Source organism: Myotis brandtii, unplaced genomic scaffold (assembly GCF_000412655.1).
Source record: "Myotis brandtii unplaced genomic scaffold, ASM41265v1 scaffold77, whole genome shotgun sequence".
Taxonomy (NCBI): Eukaryota; Metazoa; Chordata; class Mammalia; order Chiroptera; family Vespertilionidae; genus Myotis; species Myotis brandtii.
Window position 1 is genome coordinate 3,768,778 of NW_005371082.1, and position 19,696 is coordinate 3,788,473.

General features: G+C 40.3%; 1 protein-coding gene across 5 annotated transcripts in view; it reads left to right on the forward strand.

Annotated features, from left to right (window-relative positions):
• The window catches only part of NBEA (neurobeachin), a 776,030-nt gene extending 756,762 nt beyond the window's left edge, over window positions 1–19,268 (forward strand). For all 5 annotated transcript variants that reach the window (XM_005883142.2, XM_014530733.1, XM_014530734.1 and 2 more), the window contains 4 exons: window positions 12,357–12,458; window positions 14,388–14,584; window positions 15,351–15,502; window positions 17,422–19,268. In XM_005883142.2, coding sequence (XP_005883204.1) covers window positions 12,357–12,458; window positions 14,388–14,584; window positions 15,351–15,502; window positions 17,422–17,512 — 542 coding nt within the window. In that variant the 3' untranslated portion in view covers window positions 17,513–19,268. The remainder of the gene's footprint in view (window positions 1–12,356; window positions 12,459–14,387; window positions 14,585–15,350; window positions 15,503–17,421) is intronic.
• Window positions 19,269–19,696: the final 428 nt, after the last annotated feature.

A 19,696-nucleotide genomic window follows, 5' to 3' on the forward strand; every position in this document is an offset into this window, starting at 1 on the left:
GCCTGCCTCCCCTGTCCAGAGGCTCTCTGCGCTGCTCACCTGCCCAGAGTGACTGGGGCTGGGCGGAAGCCAGGCATCCTGCCCTGCCCAACCCCAGCCGATCCGCTCCTATTCGAGCTGCTGCCCCACCGGGAAGGGTCATGGATCTGGGTCCTGGGACCGCAGACAGCCTCAAGAACTGCCCCCCACCCGGCAGGGTCACAGATCCGTGTCTTGGTCCCGTGGGCAGCCTCAAGCACTGCCCCCTGCCCTGCAGGGTTACAGGTCCGGGTCCCAGACCGCGGACAGCCTTGCCCGCTGCCACCCGCCTGGCAGGGTCACAGATCCAGGTCCCGGACCATGGACAGCCTCAAGCACTGCCCCCCACCTGGCAGGGTCACAGATCCGGGTCCCAGACCGCGGACAGCCTTGCCCTCTGCCGCCCGCCTTCAGTATGCAAATTAGCCGCCATCTTGTTGCTTCAGGGTGGGGGTCCCGCTTGGGTGCCTGGCCAGGCTGGGTGAGGGGATGATGGCTGTTTGCAGCTGGTCACACCCCCTTCAGGGTGGGGGTCCCCACTGGGGTGCCTGGCCAGTCTGGGTGAGGGGCTGAGGGCCGTTTTCAGGCTGGAAGGCGACTGAAGCTCCCAACCTCTCCTTTTTTCAGAATTAAAGCCAGCTTTAATTCTGAGGCCCGGCTGCAGCTCTGAGACCTCGGCTACTGAAAGCAAGGATCTGGGTTTGTTCTACAATTGAAACAATGTTGCAGTCCTGCTGGCTGAAGCCCGGCTGGCTGAAAGCAGGTTTTTGGAGTTTGTTTAGCTTCTATATTTGTAACAATGTTTCTTAAACTGCAAGCTCAGAGGCTGGCAGCGTCAGGCGGGGAACATTGGAGTCCGCAGTCACTGAAGCAAGCAAGCCTCCTGTTCGCTTCAGTGCCTGGCTGCCGGCCGCCATCTTGTTTGGCAGTTAATTTGCATATCGCCCTGATTAGCCAATGGGAAGGGTAGCGGAGGTACGGCTAATTACCATGTTTGTCTATTATTAGATAGGATAATCATTATTACTCTTTCAAACTTGTGACTGTGAACATCAAAAATGTTCTTAGATATTTAAATAGGTCCTGACTTGATAACAGAATTGTAGGCATGTGAGGGCAGGTGCTTTAATCTGAAACAGACTTTCCCAAAAATTCTGAAACTAATTTGGAAGTGATAAAAATTAATTTGTGCACTTTAATTGGAAGTAGCCTACTGCATGAGAGAAAGGAGAGCAGAACAAGCAATTTGTGCTAAAAGCTGATTGAATTTTTTGTCAGGTAGGTATCTTGGACTTGGCCGCTAATCCTCCTGAGCCCCTCTTTGCAATATATTACAACCCATCTCTGCCTGGTGTTCTTTAAAAGGATCAATGCTATTCCTAGAATCCCTAGAGCCAAAAATTTCATTGATCTTGGGACTTGACATTTCTCATTATGTGCTGTATCTTCCAACAAGATAGTCACAAGAGGGCCAAGTCAACATTGTTGTCTCTTCAACAGACTTTTAAAACACATTGGGACCTCAGCTCAAAATCAAATCTGCTTTTAAAATGTGTGGCTTTAATGTTTATACCAGATATGAGGTGCTTTATAGAGAGCTAGTTGATACATGTATAGAAAATTTTGAAAATCTTAGCAGTAGGAAACTTTGAAAGATAATTTACCATTCATCTTTTCAACTCAAATCTACAAATATTCTAATAATATGTATAAGACATTGGTATTGTGCTTTTTCTGTTTCACTTTTAAAAACAAGTCTTTTAGCAATGTGTGAGCATATAAGCACTATGCAACGAGAAGACCATTGAAGAGGAGACTCCAGCTGTGCACACATCCCTTCCCAGGCTTCCATTGTGCACACTTTAGCCCTGGACTCTGACCCTCCTGCCAGCCATAACCTGTCACAAAACATTGGCCATATTATATCCCTCTCTTTGTTTCCATCCATCCTTCTTTTAAAATGAAAGAAGGTGCCCAGTTCTACAACCACACTAACCATTGACATTATAAGAGATAAAAGCATGAGTAAAGAATAGCCCAGAGTTATTTCAAATGTATGCATACATATTAGATGATGAATTTGATTCACTTCTCAGAACATGGAATTTTACCTAAGGCTTAGTATATGTTAAACCATCTTTTCATTAAGTATTAAAGGATAGTTATATGTGTAAAATGTTTTACCTCATGAGACTTTCTGAGGGCCACGTGGTATCTGTAGTGTAACATCTCTAGCACAGGACCTGGGCTACTAGACCTCTCAGCCCTCCAACACTTAACCTGACATTAGGAGAGTTTATAGGTTTTGTGACTAGGAAGGGGGCTAGCTGCTTGCCACTGGGTCTCTGCCTTTCCTTTATCTTCATGGAACTAAGGCTGCAAGACCCTTTGGCCTGCGTCAGCAGCAAGATAAAAAACAGAAAAGTGACGAATCTGTTCTCATAATCAGAGAGCTTCAGATCACAGATAGGGTTGGAGGAAGGCTCTCTGGGCATTAGGCAGAAACCTACTTTCTTGGGAAAGGAAGGTGGATTACAATATTGATTATTTTGGGAAGGTGAGGGTGTGAGAGTAATGTACTGTGCCCTAGATCCAGGTTCAAGACTTCAAGGTTTGCCCTGCAACTATAGTGCTCAGAGGAAAATGTACTCAATGTCATTCATCTCTGAGGAAGAATCTATATATATAAAGAGGTAATATGCAAATTGTCCAGGGCACTGTAACATCACTACTGCTCAGGAGGAGGCTGCACGCGCAGGTGGGTGGGAGGGGACTGTGTGCGCAGTGAGGCAAGCCATGGATGGCGCAGGCCTGGAGAGAAGAGGGCCTGCCAGCTACGGCACACTGGCAGTCCCACCTCTGCATGTGAGCTGCAGAGGAAACACCTTTTCTGACCGCTCAATGGCTAAGCTCCATGTACACCACTTGCAGTGTTCTTGGTAACTTGGGTAATAAGAATCCAAGAAGGCGATCTAGGGTCTTTCCACCTCACTCCTGGAGGAAAAAATGAAAGTCCGCTGCTGGAGGGGCACAGAAATGTCATATCCTGCCCTAGCCAGTTTTGCTCAGTGGATAGAGCCTCAGCCTGTGGACTACAGGGTCCGGGTTCAATTCTGGTCAAGGGCATGTACCTAGGTTTCGGGCTCCTCCCTGGCTGGGGCCCAGGTCAGGGCTCATGCAGGAGGTAATCAAGTGAAGTGTTCCTCTCACATTGATGTTTTTCTCTGTCTTTCCCTCTCTCTTCCACGCTCTCTAAAAATCAATGGAAAAATATCCTCAGGTGAAGATAAAAAAAAAAGAAAGAAAAGAAAGAAAGAAAGAAAGAAAGAAAGAAAGAAAGAAATGTCATATCCTATGAAAGAGACATCTTAAAAATGCCTAAAGAAAGTTGTCATTTTTTTGTGGTGAAGGGACTGGACTCCATATTGATGAAAACACCTTCATGGCTGCGGCGGCTGGCAGTGGCAGCAGCAGCGGGGTGATGGGGGCAGCGCCTTCCCATGATCAGCCCAGTTGCCTCCCGCAGAGGACATCATATCAGTAGGACATCCCCTGAGGGCTCCTGGACTGTGAGAGGGGGCAGGCTGGGCTTAAGGCCACTCCCCGCCCCCCCCTCCCCAGTGCACTGGGCCTCTAGTGAATAAATAGGATTCTAGCTCCTATTTTTCACTGAGTACTCTATGAATATGTAATAAAATAAAACCACATCATGGGATGTTTTCCATCCATGAAATGTTGTTAATGTGGGTAACCTTGTGACCCAGGCATTTTGGATACTTGAGCCGGACCTCGGCTGCAGTACTACCTGTGGCTGAGGATACAGTATCTTGATAAGAGACTCCTCACTGACACAGTTTTTCTGAGCTATCCCAGCAAATGTCTAACATAATTTTTTATATAAATCTTGAAATCAGAGTAGTGATAGAACTACAGCACCCATTGATTAGATATCTTATTCTGGGATTTAAGTCAAAAATCTATCATATTTTATGTAGGTATAAGCATGAATGAAAATGCCTTCTGCAGTGATTCTGCAATGACTTCACAACAGTCATAGATAAAATCCAAATGTCGTATAGCATCAGGAGGTTTGACTTCTGACTGTACTGAGGATCAGAGACCTTAGAAACTCTGCTGTTTTTGCTTAGTTCTGAGTCAGAAGGACCAAAGCATATTAGTAGTTCCACAAATTAGGTTGAAAATAACCATGAGTAATCTTTACTTTGATCATTTCTCTAAAAGCCATAGACTACCTCACTGAAAAAGCTCTTCTTGTCAGTTCTATGTGAATGGCAACATCTAATGCCTTTGTACTTTTTTCATCATCTGTTTTGAAAATACTGAAATGATGTTTGATAAAAATGAGATGGAATCTGTTTATGATAAGCCTTTTTATATTTAGAGTTTCTTAATGCTTGCCCATAAGGAATCTCAAAACTGGATGTGTTTGTTCATTATTATTCATAGTAATTCCCTCACACAGAGAACGCTTCTGTTAAAGAAATGACTGGACACTGAGTGTGATGCCACTGTAGTCCTTAGAGAGGAGGTCTCACCTGAACCTCCCCCTGCACTTTAACCCTCAGCTACATCCATCAATTGTGATGTGACAGTGACAGAATATTCCCAGGATTTTGAATGATTGTTGAAGTGCATAACATCTGTCACTGGCAATGAAATGTAAAATAGGAAATATGCTTTCTTCCTGCTGAAGGTTTTCCAACTCCAAAGTCTCTGAATAATGTTTTACTTACTTTTTATTTAGTTTTCTCTAGTTTAAAGAGGGAAACAATGCTTTCAGAGGTCCTAAGTGATACCCCTAATAGCTAAATTCTACAGTTTATTCAAAGGATCTGGGGAAATTGTAATGACAAAATATTTTAAACTTTATAAATCAGGTGCTAGCTTTTGAAAATGTATTTCTTAATAGAAAGAAATATTACATACATAAAATATATTTTAAATATTTCATACATGGTTTTGATTCCCTGCAATAGAACTAGATTGCTTTTTATTCTTTCTATAGCATATAAAGAATAGGTTTAAGAAACTCTCACTGTATATAAATTTTATTAAACATATAATTTTAAGGTTTTTCAATTCACCAGTCTCTCTGATAAAATTATTCATTTAGAAAAATTAAGGATAGTATTTCACATAAAATCTTAATACTCAATCCTTATTTTACCAGGAAATTCAGGACATCTTTGAAACATGATTTTATAAATTATATAACTATGTTTTAGACAAATCCAGACTGCTGACAATTACAAATGATACTCTGCCAATATTTCAACATATTATAGCACTATACATACATTTAGAAAAGATCACCAACTGACATGACCTGCCAAACCATTCCCCACCACACACACACATGCACATATACACTCCATCCAAGTAAGAATTGCCTCAAAAGCAAAATTGAAGCTGATGTAGCTGAGAAAACTCACATAAAAGTGTGAGAAATTTCTGGGGAAACAGAAGATGGGTGGATGTGAAGGACGAGATATTGGCAGACCAGAGGGGAAGAGTGTTGGATGCTTGCTGGGAGGCAGACATAATTCTCTGAGAGACAAAATGGGCAGGGGACGGGAGTCCACCCAACTCAGAATATGAGTTCACAGAGGAAACCAGGCCAGCACACCAGGAACTCAAGTACTATGAAAGAAAGTTCATAAACTCAACAGCCAGAATGAAGAGAAAAGTACAGAATTCTTTTTTAGAAGGCATAATATTCTCTAAGTCTAAGAAATAAGAAAGGGGGCACTAAGGTTACTGGTAATCTATGTATATAAAAGCCTAAGCGACCATCCTAATGTTCGGCTGTTTGACCAGTAGCTATGACCCGCACTGACGACCAGGGGGGCAGACGGTCAATGCACAGGCATGGAAACATGGAACAGACTGATGAATCTCAGAGGGAAGGGGTAAGAGGGGGAAGAGATTAACCAAAGATCTTATATGCATACTAGAAGCCCAGTGCACGGATTTGTGCACTGGTGGGGTCCCGTGGCCTGGCCTGGAAGGATCGGGCCGAAACCAGTAGTCCGACATCCCCTGAGGGGTTCCAGATTGTGAGAGGGTGCAGGCCAGGCTGTAGGATCCCACTGGTGCACAAACTTGTGCACCAGGCCTCCAGTGTTATATATTTCTTAAACTAGGTGGTGAGTACAAGAGAATTTATTTTCTCTTAATCTTATATATAAGTTATAAATATTTAATATGTAATTACCTTTGTATTTAATTCTAAAAACAAAGGTAGCACAGTCTGTGTGGCTCAGTGGTTGAGCATCAGCCTATGAACCAGGAGGGCATGGCTTGATTCCTAGTCAGGGCACATGCCCAGTTGTGGGCTAGATCCCCAATAGGGGGCACACAGGAGGCAGCCAATCAATGATTCTCTGTCATCATTGATGTTTCTATATCTCTCCTCCTTTCCCTTCCTCTCTGAAATCAATTATATTTAATAGAACCCTAATATGCAAATCGACCGAACGGTGGAACGACTGGTTGTATGACATGCACTGACCACAAGGGGGCAGACGCTCAACGTAGGAGCTGCCGCTGACCAGTGGCGGCAATCGGGGGGTGGAACTGGCCAGCGGGCAGTGCCAGGCTGCCAGCCAAGGCAGGTGCCAGCGGGAGCCCCCGATCACCCCACCCACTGGGCACCCCACAGATGGCCCTGAGCACCAGCCAGGCCCAGGGACCCTACCCTATATATTGGGAACAGTCTCTTAGATTTAAATATTAAAACCTGGCAAGGCTACTCTAACACTGAAAAAACAGGATGATGCAGTGATGACATGCATGGACTCTGGCTTGCACATTTTGTGGTCAGCCCTGATTCTGACACTATAACTGTGTGATAAAGCCAATTACTTAACTTCTCTGCTTCAGTTTTTCCACCATAAGATGGGGAAAATTGTACGACTGCCTCAGAAGGATCATGTTATGTACTACTTTTTGTAATCAGGGCAAAAAAAATGTAGCTGCCCATACAACAGCAAGATGCCTTTAACCTGTATGAAAAGTATGGTCACTGGTGCATGCAGCATCCTGAATTGTGAGAGGGATGTCTGACTGCCGGTTTAGGCCTGACATCCCCTAAGGGGTCCCAGATTGTGAGAGGATGCAGGCTGGGCTGAGGGACACCCCCCTACCCCATGCATGAATTTCGTGTACCAGGCCTCTAGTAAAAATATATTAAAAACAAAGGGAAATCAGATAGATGCCAACTTGAAAAGAATTTGTGAACTTGGAGGAAAAAAGTCTACAGTAACGTTTCTCAAACTTGACTAATATACTAATCCCTTTAGAGAGTACAAAACAATGACTCTGAGAAATGTGTTCTTGTCCCCATGAGCCCTATTTGGAGAAACAATGACTTAATTAAATTTCAACATTAAATTGCCATGGACTAAATTTTGACAGAAATTTTATCCTTATAACTGTTTAAAAACATTTTTAGAGTATTATTAAAATACAAATCTCAAATTTGAAACTTTTTGTAGAACTTTTCTACCTCCAGAAAATATTCACAGATCTCAGGGCACATAGATCGTAGCTTGAGAAATACCAAGAATTCTGGAAGAGTTGTAGCTACAAGACCAAGTTACAACATGCCTTTTCAAGGAAAAAAGTAATGGGCAATGATACTGACAACTTAAAGTAAATAATGATGTTTATATATATGCACAAGGCATATTTACATATAATACTTACTCTTTGCTAAGATGATATTATAGCATCAACTAAACAACACAGCCAGGATAAACCAATGTCATAGCTAGAGCTGTTTAAAAATGAAAAGTGAGAGCCCTGACTATTGTGGCTCCGTTGGTTGGAGTGTCATCCCATACACAAAAATGTGGAGGGTTTGATTTCCAGTTGGGGTGCATGTGGGAGGCAGCCAATCAATCAATGTTTCTCTCTCCCTCCCTTCCTCCTTCCCTCCCTCCCTCTCTCCCTCCTTCCCTTCCTCTCTCCCTCCCTCTTCCTTCCTCTTTATAAAATCAATAAAAAATCTTTTTAAATTAAAAGAGATAAATAGGCAACATAAGACATTAATACATGTGATGTTTTTAATGAAATAGCAAGGCATTACAAAACATTGATATTTGTTGAGTCTGATTATACTGCCTGTAAGTGTTTTATGTCTATCGTTCTGATTACACTGCCTTCACAGGAGTTTCACTTCAGTGAATCTTTCTTTTTTCCCCCATATATTTGTTGAATTTTATTTTGCTTGTTTCTGCCTAATATTTCAATCCCAATTGTTACACTGTTATATCTTATATAATAAAGAGGTAATATGCAAATTAACCCTCACGCCCTCACAAGATGGCTGCCTACAACCAGGCTGGCAGGGGGGTTAGTGAGGGACTACCAAACGACTGAACAGCAGGCTGCGTGGGGTGACCAGGCCAGCGGGAGGGCTGTGAGGGGTGACCAGGCTGGCAAGTGGGGGCAGTTGGGGGAAACAGGCCAACAGAGGGGACAGTTGGGTGTGACCAGGCCGGCAGGGGGTGGGCAGTTAGGGGCAACCAGGCTGGCAGGGGCGGCAGTTGGGGGTGACGGGCAGTTGGGGGCGACCTGGCCAGCAGAGGGGGGCAGTTAGGGGTGATCAGGCTGGCACAGAGAGGCAGTGAGGGGCAATTAGGCTGGCGGGTGGGGCATTTGGGGGCGACCAGGCAGCCAGGCAGGTGAGCAATTAGGAGCCAGCAATCCAGGATTGTGAGAGGGATGTCTGGCTGCCGGTTTAAGCCCAATCCTGGGGATCGGGCTTAAATCGGCAGTTGGACATCCCCCAAGGGGTCCCGGATTGGAGAGGGTGCAGGCTTGGCTGAGGGAAACCCTCCCCATGCACGAATTTAGTGCACTGGGCCTCTAGTTGATGTATAAATATGCTTGCCCCGAATCATGTTGTTCACATATTTTATAGATGAGTTATCTATGTTGTTACTTTTATTTTATTTTTTTCTTTATTGATTAAGGTAGTACATATGTGTCCTTATCCCCCCAAACCCCCACTCACATTTTTTAAAAGCATATTTATAACTTCATAGAGATGGAGAACTTTTACTTTTTCTGGTAGTTTCTTTTTTCTTTTTTTTTTTCTGGAAGGTTCTTGAAGATATGTATGAGCTTGTAATTGATTTTTTTCCAAACACAATTATGTTATTTGTGAGAACATGTAGCCATTGATCCACCAGTGAAACATTCTGTTCAAAAATAAAAACAATGCTAGTTTACTTTTTAAAAATAAATCTAGGCTTACCTATTTATAAGAAAACTATTCCCTGGCCTCTCTTTACAGAAACTCTACAAACTTTCTATGGAAGAGTCTAAAAAGAAAGGCTACGATCTCAGGACTGATGCCATTTCTATCAAAGCTGCCAAGGCCTCAAGAGATATTGCAAGTGATGTAAGTCTGAAGGAGAGCAGTCCCCTGGCTGGGGGGTTCTAATCTACCAGAATAGTAACAGCTCAGTTCTGGAGAAACTTAGTGCTAGAGTATGACTACTGGGTCAATTGGGAGTTCCATTTTTAGTTTTTTGAGGAATCTCCATACTGTTTTCCACAGTGGCTGCACCAGTCTGCATTCCCACCAGCAGTGCACGAGGGTTCCTTTCTCTCCTCATCCTCACCAGCACTTGTCTTTTGTTGATTTGTTGATGATAGCCATTCTGATAGGTGTGAGATGATACCTCATTGTTTTGATTTTCATCTCTCGGATGATTAGTGACTTTGAGCATGTTTTCATATGTCTCTTGGCCTTCCTTCTGTCTTCTTTCGAAAAGTGTCTATTTAAGTCCATTGCCCATTTTTTGATTGGGTTGTTTATCTTTCCTTTGTTAAGTTGTATGGGTTCCCTGTAAATGTTGGAAATTAAACCCTTATTGGTGATAACATTGGTAAATATGTTCTCCCATGCAGTGGGCTTTCTTGCTGTTTTGTTGATGGTTTCTTTTGCTGTGCAGAAGCTTTTTATTTTGGTGTAGTCCCATTTGTTTATTTTCTCTTTAGTTTCCATTGCCCTAGGAGCTGTTCCAGTGAATCTTTCGGGTCCTCTTTTACTGCCAACACTGGCTCTCTTTTCCCATCCACCAAAGGAACTATCACAGACCTTCCCAGGTTGGCACCATACCCCATTCACCTTCCAGATTTCCTCTATGACTTTCTACTGCTTTCTTTTCCTCTACACTTTTGTACCCCAAGACTATAGAGTTCCTTCACTTTCCTTCCAAATTGGCTTCTCTAGTTTTCCCAGTAAGACAGTGTTGGCCATGATGCCCTTTCAACTTTGGTAACCCTTTTCACACTGTTTTCATGCAGTTTATTCCCCAAATATTCTGATTGTCTCTTAAATTTTTGCAGATTTGTTTGGTCCCTGCTATACTCTGTGCACATACACTTGTTCATCTTCATGCTTTTCACTACTGAGTGCCAGTGGTGAGAGTAAGCCTGTGCAAGGCCAGGGTTGTTTGATGTATTCTCAACAGTTCCAGGTTATGCCTTATACCTCTACTAGAGGCCCAGTGCACAAAAATTTGTGCACTCGGGAGGGTCCCTCAGCCTGGCCTGTGCCCTCTCGCAGTCTGGGACCCCTCGGGGGATTACCACCTGCTGGCTTAGGCCCGCTCCCTGGGGGGTTGGGCCTAAGCTGGCAGTCAGAGATCCCTCTGGCAGACCGGGAAACCTTGGGGGATGTCCACTTGCTGCTGAGGAGGCAGGAGAGACTCCCACCACCACCGCTGTACTGGCAGCCATCAGCCTGGCTTGTGGCTGAGCAGAGCTCCCCCTGTGGGAGCACACTGACCACCAGGGGGCAGCTCCTGCATTGAACGTTTGCTCCCTGGTGGTCAGTGTGTGTCATAGTGACCAGTGATTCCCAGTCGCTCTGCTGTTAGGGTCACTTTGCATACTACCCTTTTATTATATAGGATAGAGGCCTGGTGCACAGGTGAGGGCTGGCTGGTTTGCCCTGAAGGGTGTCCAGGATCAGGGTGGGGGTCCCGCTGGGGTGCCTGGCCAGCCTGGGTGAGGGGCTGATGACTGTTTGCAGGCTGGCCACAGCCCCCAGCCACCCAAGCTCCCAGTGGAGGCTGGCTGTAAGCGGGTATCTGGGGTTTATTTAGCTTCTATAATTGAAACTTTGCTGCCTTTTGCGGAGGCCACAGCTGGCCAGGACAGGCACGGGAAACCTGGCTTCCTCCATCGCCAGGGCAACCAAGCCTCCTGCTTGCTCCAGCTCCGTGGCAGATGGCCGCCATCTTGGTTGAGTTAATTTGCATATAGTCGCTCTGATTGGCTGGTAGGCGTGGCTTGGGCGTAGGGAAGGTACAGTCAATTAGCATCTTTGTCTTTTATTAGTGTAGATACTTTCCACTCCTAGCCCACTTGTTGAGTGCCTGTCACTTAGAAGGCATTCATTCAATGTTCCTGAAAGCACCTAGCAGTGAAAATACTTATGGCATATAGTTCAGCTGGACTCTTTAGCTGGCTTTGACTTTATTAAGTCAAGAGGGAAATTAAGATGACCATTTCTTCTTTCCTTTCCTACTTTCCTTTCTCTTCAAAAAATCATCCCTGGCCAGTGTGGCTCAGTTGATTGAAATGTCATCTCATAAAACAAAAGGTTGTAGGTTTGATTCCTGGTCACGACACATATCTAGGTATGGGAGGCAACTGGTCAATGTTTATTTCTCATGTTTCTCTCTCACATGAATGTTTCTCTCTCTCTCTCTCTCTCTCTCTCTCTCTCTCTCATCTCTCTCTCTTTCTCTCTCCCTCCCCCTTCCCCTCTCTCTAAAATCAATAAACATATCCATTGGTGAGGATTTTAAAAAGTCAAAGCTCCTCAGCTTGTTTTGTTGGGACATTTTTAGAGGGGTACGAGCATGCATTTTAAAATTGGATAGCTCTAGGTCTAGTACTTGCTTGCTGTATGAATTTGTACAAGTTATAAACACGGGTTTCTTGGCTATAAAAGAGGGATAATAACAGTGCCTAACTCATCTGAATATTGCTGTTATTAAATAAGATAAAGCATGTAAATGCCTTGGCATCTTGGTATCTGTTTTATAACAATAACCAGGAAAAAGGAATAATTATCACCACTTTATAATGTAAGCACATTATATTTGTTACATTATCCAGTCATCTAAGCAGGAAACAGCAGAGAGGTTAAGTAACTGGCTCATGGTAAAACACAGCTAGTAAATGCCATTAACAAACATTAATGATTATTATTTTAAACATTTGATTTAATGGTGTACTTCTTCATTTCTGCCATCAGCATACAGTGACTCTCTGTTGCTATTTCCTTGCAGGTGACTATCCTGCACCAAGGGCTGTTCTCACAGGCCACGACCATGAAGTTGTCTGTGTTTCTGTCTGCGCAGAGCTTGGACTTGTTATCAGTGGTGCTAAAGGTCAGAAGATATTTCTTTCATTTTGGGTCTTTTAAAACTGTACCATCTCCTTAAGTTAACCATGATTCATGATTTTTTTTTTCTTTAGGAGGCTCTCTATAGACAAATGTAACCCTAGGATTTTTGCAGCTGTTTAGTTTTAGTATCAATAATTACCAGGACTGATATAATATATATAAAAAAAAACTTTTATGTTATATAGTGTGGTCACCAGCATTCTAGCCAGAATGCTGTAAAATGAAACTGCAGCACTTCCTGTGTGATGCAGCCTTTAAAACTAACATATAAAAATCAAGGAGGATGAAGACAGGGGAAGGTGGCCATGGTGGGAGTCCCATTCACAAATTAAATGGGACTAGGTAGAGGTTGATAGAAAAGAAAAAATGATCACTTAGGGCAACTATTTTCAACTGGTGTGCCCTGGCAGGCACACTGCTACACACAGAATTTTGTAATTAGTTTGTGCCGTGAGATGAAAAAAGTTGAAAATTGCTAACTTAGGTTTTTTGTGTGTTTTGTAGAAGAAGTGTTGTTTTAGGAAAAGTCAGGAAACTTGGGTTCTAATTCTGGCTCAGATACCAGTTCTTTATGGGGAGGCTCTGGGGCAGGAAGAAACCTAATCTTAGAGAAACTGAAAGAAAATCAAAGAGGCTGAGTGATGATGCCACAGAGTTAAAGAGAAAGAAGGCTGAAGAGGTGGGAGGGGCCAGTGGCGCTAGGATTTGTGATTTATTTTATTGTATTATAAGTACAGTGGGAAACTATTGAAGTTTTCTAAGCAAGGTGATGAGATGACTAGGTTTAGTTTTTAGGAGCTTATTCTGTTTGCTTCATATCCATAAAAATAGAAAGTATGGAGGGTGGTTTCTTCATTTTTGTATCTAAGTGTAAATAACCCAGAGATATACACATAGAATATTTTCAATAAGTGTCTTTTTAATTAAAAAGAAATAATAACAATACGTGTAATATCATTCTACCTGGTAAAGTTAAAAAAAAAGCCAGTAGGCATAGGAAAGAAACATTAATTTTCTGTAGGTGACAGATGACTTCAGAAGTGATGCTATTTTTCTTTCTAATTTTCTATAATACATGTCTTTTACTTTAGTAATCAGGAAAAGACTTAGGTATGGCTTTATAATTTTCTCTTATTTTATAATATATGTACCTACTTAAATAAACTGATTGAAAAATAGAAATGTAATTTACCTACAGTTTTTGTAGGTTTTTAGATGGGCAGGGAAGGCCATACCAAACTATGTTAACAAATTATTTTTATGAGTTTGTAAATTTTTTATCTTATCAACACAATTTCTACAGGGGAGAACACAATTGGAGCAAATAAGTCACTCCCCATACTACTTTTACACTCCTGCCTCACTATTCATTTATTCAAAAGATGAAAAGCATAACTATAATCTGAATTACTTGATTAATTATTTTTAATTTGCTTCTTACATTTTATGTATAGACTATAGAAAATGTAAAACTTAATACTGATAATAATGTATTTAGGTGATACAAATGTTAGAATTTTGATACACTAAACAAAATTAGCAATTGTTTTGATGATTCTCCTAAACTTTAAAGAAAATATTTTTAAAAGCACATTAAGAAAAAATTTGGGGGTCATATAGTTTTTTATTCTCACATAATCTATGAACTATATCCTTTTTATAGAGGAAAAGACCAAGTCTTTAACCGGATAAAAATTTTGGAAGATATGTGTGTGTTATTTAATAGTTCTCTGTTTTTGTTCCATTCAAACATAACATCGACTCGTGGCTCTTGCCAGCATACTTCTTTTTTATTGTCTACCTTCTTTCACACATCTGAGTGTATACCAGGGATGGTTTGCGGATTTATGGTCGCTAATATGTGACTTGTCATCACCAATGACTCTGGCCATTGATGCCCTCCATTCTGCAGAGGGCCCTTGCCTTGTCCACACAATTACTGGAGATTTGCTGAGAGCCCTTGAAGGACCAGAAAACTGCTTGTTCCCGCGCTTGATTTCTGTCTCCAGTGAAGGCCACTGTATCATATACTACGAACGAGGGCGATTCAGCAATTTCAGTATTAATGGGAAGCTTTTGGCTCAAATGGAAATCAATGATTCAACACGGGTAAATCTGCATGTTTAGTACTAAATAGAGACTAAAACCAAGAGATTAAATATTAACTATTTTAAGTGATTTATATTAGGATTCATAATAGAATTTATCTGATATTCAATAAATATGTGCTGGTTTTAAAGACATATAAATTCATATAAGTTCTTTACATTCTACCAAGGGTGACTGGATTCTTTGAACAAACCCAAAGTTCATTTAATCCCAAGTAATTAATTCAGTGAATTAGGCTTTGAAGATAATAGCTGCTGTTTGATTAGAGGTTAGACTCTTAAAGAGATTTTTTAAAACTCCTTTTACACAGTTTTAAACAGCTGTGTCAGTGCTGTAAAAGAATCTTACATATACCAAATTATCCTTCACTCACAAATAAGTTGTAATCCCTGGTTTATCATTATTAAAAACTGTATTGAAATATGCTTTTGCCATTTGTTCTAAAAGTCTTAACATTGTTAATATTCGGGACTTAACAAAACATCATGTTACTTCATTCTCAACTTCTTCCTGGATTAGATTGATAATATTCTCTTTGGGACTTCTGTTATTTTGTAACATAAATTGGTTTTAATAAGATCCTTTGTTTATATAATACCTTTGATGAATTCCACATTGGAAATTCCATGGATTAGACTTTAGAAAACTTGGACAAATGACTAAAAGTTGATAATAATTACAAGGGAATTGTATTGAGTACTTTTTAGTACTGACCACTGATTGGGAAACACTGGGAGAAATGTCTGTTTTTCTGCCTTTTCTGAAGGCAATTCTCCTGAGCAGTGATGGCCAGAACCTGGTGACCGGAGGGGACAATGGTGTGGTCGAAGTCTGGCAGGCCTGTGACTTCAAGCAGCTGTACATTTACCCCGGATGTGACGCTGGCATTAGAGCAATGGATTTATCCCATGACCAGAGGTGAGCCACGAGGGGAAGTGTAATCACTTGAGAATGGTCATGGAAAGTTCTTTACATTCTACCAAGGGTGAAACATGCTGTAAGATTCCAGCATCCAGATGGAAGAAAGACTAGTTCAGAAAAGGGTAAGTTGAAGAGAGGAGTAAGTGCTGTAATAGAAGATTCTGGCAAGAGGAAAACAGAAGACAAAAAGAAAACAAAGGGAATAGGGAGTCTGAAAACGAACAGGCACAGCCAGACACTGCCCAAAACAGAATAATCCCATCAACATCTCTGCTCTCATACCCTCCCCTAGGCTCAGCCAGGCCTCCCTGGCTTACATGATGTGAAGGAGACAGTTTCAGCAGAGCTGAGCTTCAGCTTCAGGCGTACTTCCCACTAACTAATTACCAGAAAAATGTACAGTGTAGACTACAGTTGGCGCCTGCTTTAAAAGATGCAAGGCACTTCCTCATTCCTCAAAACAACCCCACCCCATTTTCTTATTTACATTTTTCTCAATTATGTTATTTTATTGAGTTTTATGTGTTTCCCTGAGAACTACAATCTTTTCTTAATTAATATGATTTTTCATTGTTCCTTAGTTTGCAACAGGATTTTGTTATTTCCTAAAATTCACCTTTGGGTTTATTATATAGTGAAAAAACTATTTAGAATATAAAATCTTAAAATTCTTAAATTTTAAAAATAAATTAAAACTGTATAATTTTAATATGGTATGTAATTTCTCATGTTTTGCTATACACAGGGTGGGGCAAAAGTAGGTTTATAGTTGTGAATATGTGAAACAAAGATTATTCTTATATTGTTATTTATTAATTATTATATTGTTTTCCATATGAACAACTGTAAACCTACTTTTGCTCCACCCTCTATTTAACAGAAAAAAGAAAAGCTTATTAATCAACTTTTTCAACTATATGTATATTCTTTATAAGAATATTGATTTTAAAATATTATAAATACTAAGGCTTATGTAATAAATTTAACAAAGCATCTTTATAATATAGTAAAATGGTATTGAAGTAATAAAAAAAGCATAATTTAGTTTGAAGAAGGGATATTTCATCTGCAGCTCAGCCTGTTTTTAAAGAAAATTTAAGCAGATTATTCTTAGAGTGTTCTAAGATGCTGTAGTCTATATTAATGAATAAATAGGAATGGCTTACTGGGTAATTACTTATATATGCAAGGTTGTTTCTAAAGTATTTGAAGTAATTTGTGTTCTTAAGTAGTTGAACTGTTCTCTCTAATATTCTTACTTATTCATCATATATTCAGGTTGCAAATATTTGCTACCACCATCATAGATTAAGCAGGATACAACACATAACAAGATTACTGGCCCCAAAGAGCTCAAATAACCAAAATTGTATGTGAGAGAAGCAGGGACAAAATAATAGACCTGATACTTCTTGAAGGGTGGGGAAGGTAGTAAAGGCTTTCTCTCGGTGTGGGGAGGTGGGTCAATCAGAGAGCATATGCAAAATCACAGTAGAGTCAGGGATCACTGAAGAGGAGTAAGGAAAGATACTATCAAGTTTCTATGTCCTTATAAAAAACAAAAATAATCTCATCCTTAATTTCAGTTATTTTTGTGTTTTATAATTCCCTATGTTGGACTTATAGCACATGCACATAAGTTATGAATTGGTAGATAAACATATATTGAGGGTGCATACTCCAAAGTGCTTATCTGACAAGATGTCCTATCAAATGTTTAGCGATACTTGGTCTGGCAGTTCAGGTACGTGGGGTTGATTTAGCTTCACTCAGGAGAACCACAAATACATTTTAATCCTGTCTCTGTGAACATGCATTGAGATGTGGTGAACTTTGAGATCATGATCATGTCTAGTGTAAAATAGCAACCACATCAGTGATTTGTGTCACTCTTAATTCTGTCTCTGCTTTCCTAGGACTCTGATCACTGGCATGGCTTCTGGTAGCATTGTAGCTTTCAATATAGATTTTAATCGGTGGCATTATGAGCACCAGAATAGATACTGAAGACAAATGAAGAACCAAAAGCCAAGTTAAAACTGAGAGCACAAGTGCTGCATGGAAAGGCAATATCTCTGGTGGAAAAACTCGTCTCCATCACCTCCGTATGTACATTCCATCACACCCAGCAATAGCTGTACATTGTAGTCAGCAGCCATTTTACTTTGTGTATTTTTTCATGACTAAATACCAGCTGCTACAAAGCAAGCTTATATCATGTAAATTATAAGAATTGGGAAATGTTTTGGTAATTATTTCATATATTGTGGTTAAATGAGAAAAGGTAGTAGGACGCACAAGAGACTTTTGACAATTCTGAGGAACCTCGTGTCCAGTTGTTACAAAGTTAAGCTCTGAACCTAACCTGCATCCCATTTCCAGCCTCTTTTCAAGCTGAGAAAAAAAACAAAAAACATGTTTGATACTTTGTACATCAGATGCATCTTATTTAAAGGGATACTTTTGTAAAAGTAAAACCTTGTATAAAAAAACAACCACAATGTTTCTTAATTTTATTGTGGAGTTACAACTTGCATGCTCTTTAACCCTGATGTCTTGATGGAAAAGGTGCATCCATACTATGAAACAGAAAGATTTGTCCAAGGACACAGCTCATATAAAACGGTTGTATTTGGGATCAATCGGTAATCTTTTTCGCTAAAATATAGTATGTACTTTTTAATCTAAATTCATCCCTTCTAAGTGAAATTTGGTCATAAAACATTTGGATACTAAGCCATTATTTGCCATTTTTTGGTACTTTATACAAAGAAAATTCAGCCCACCCATCATAATTTGAAGACACAGCAGAAAGGGGAATTGGGGATGAGGTCTGGGTTTTTATTGTATAAATAGAGTCATGATCATTAGTTCAATAGTAATGACTTCCCAGCTTCTGGACATTTCATCCAGAGTCATCTGCTGGCTTAGTCTCTGTACATTAGGGGAAGATAATCTGATGCCTTTTGGTTGTTGTTGTTGTTGCTGTTTTGTTTTTCTCTTTGGTTCTTGAATAGCTTAGTTTCTTTAATAACAAGTTGGACTTAATCATAACAATAACTAAAGTTATTATTTTAGGTTCCTGTGAAATTCTCACCTAAAGCCACATTCCTAGTCTAAGGCACTTCATCTTTTATGATATAAAATTATGGCTATCAAATTATTTTCCATACATTGTACTGATCAAGTTATATACCCAAGGGTATAAACACTTTATTTATGTTTCTTCTTTGTATATTTGGTGACTGTATTGTCATAGATGTACATATTGTGTCAGTAGGGCTATGAGGCATGTTACAGGAATGTAATTTTCTCAGAATCTATACTTACTTGCAGTCATTTATTTAAAAAGATAAAACAGAATAATGGTTTCTTTCTATTGGCACTTTGCACCAGAAACATATCATTATTTATTTATGTGATTACTTATTTGTTATTCACCTGTACTAGTAAGTTTTAGAACTGAATTCTTTCTTCATTGTTGTTTGTATTTATGAAATCCTGAAATTCTGGGGAATCAGAGTAATGATTAAGTTATTCATCACCAGGCTGTAAGCAATATCTTGAGTTTGTAGCTTAGAATTGGGAGGACACAGAACATCTGGAAGACAAGTTCATTTCATCTTGAGATCATGGTGGAATATTTTGGATATATAAATTCCTTAAGCTATTGTAACCATGTTTTATTGCAAAGATGTAAAATATGCCAGATGTGTGTGAGTTGGATATCAACAAATGAAAAATAAAATATGCAAAGAATTGACTGATTGCTTTACATTTCTTTGGACACTTCACTTACATGCATTCATTATGTTGTCATACAAGTTTAAGAAATGAACATCACCTTGTATAAAAGCCTACAGCATCTAAAACATGAAATCGTGTCCTAATGAGGTTCTGTCATTTGCTAAAACATGAGCCGCTCTGCTTGGCCATCTGGCAGGGATTTGGGGCATCAGTGATTGGAGGGAAACCGCCCTTGTTGTTTCTTCTATATAATCCACATTGGGTGTTATTATTTTTTTTCCTAAGGAACTAAATGCAGGAGATGGTGTAGGGTTTAATTTCTCATTACATGAATATTATCAGATAATGCTATAATCATTTGAACCACACTTTCTAGAATTTCTCATCCACCAGGCATGACCAGGACTGACAGGCCTGGAGGAGCAGGGTGGACAGCAGGAGCCA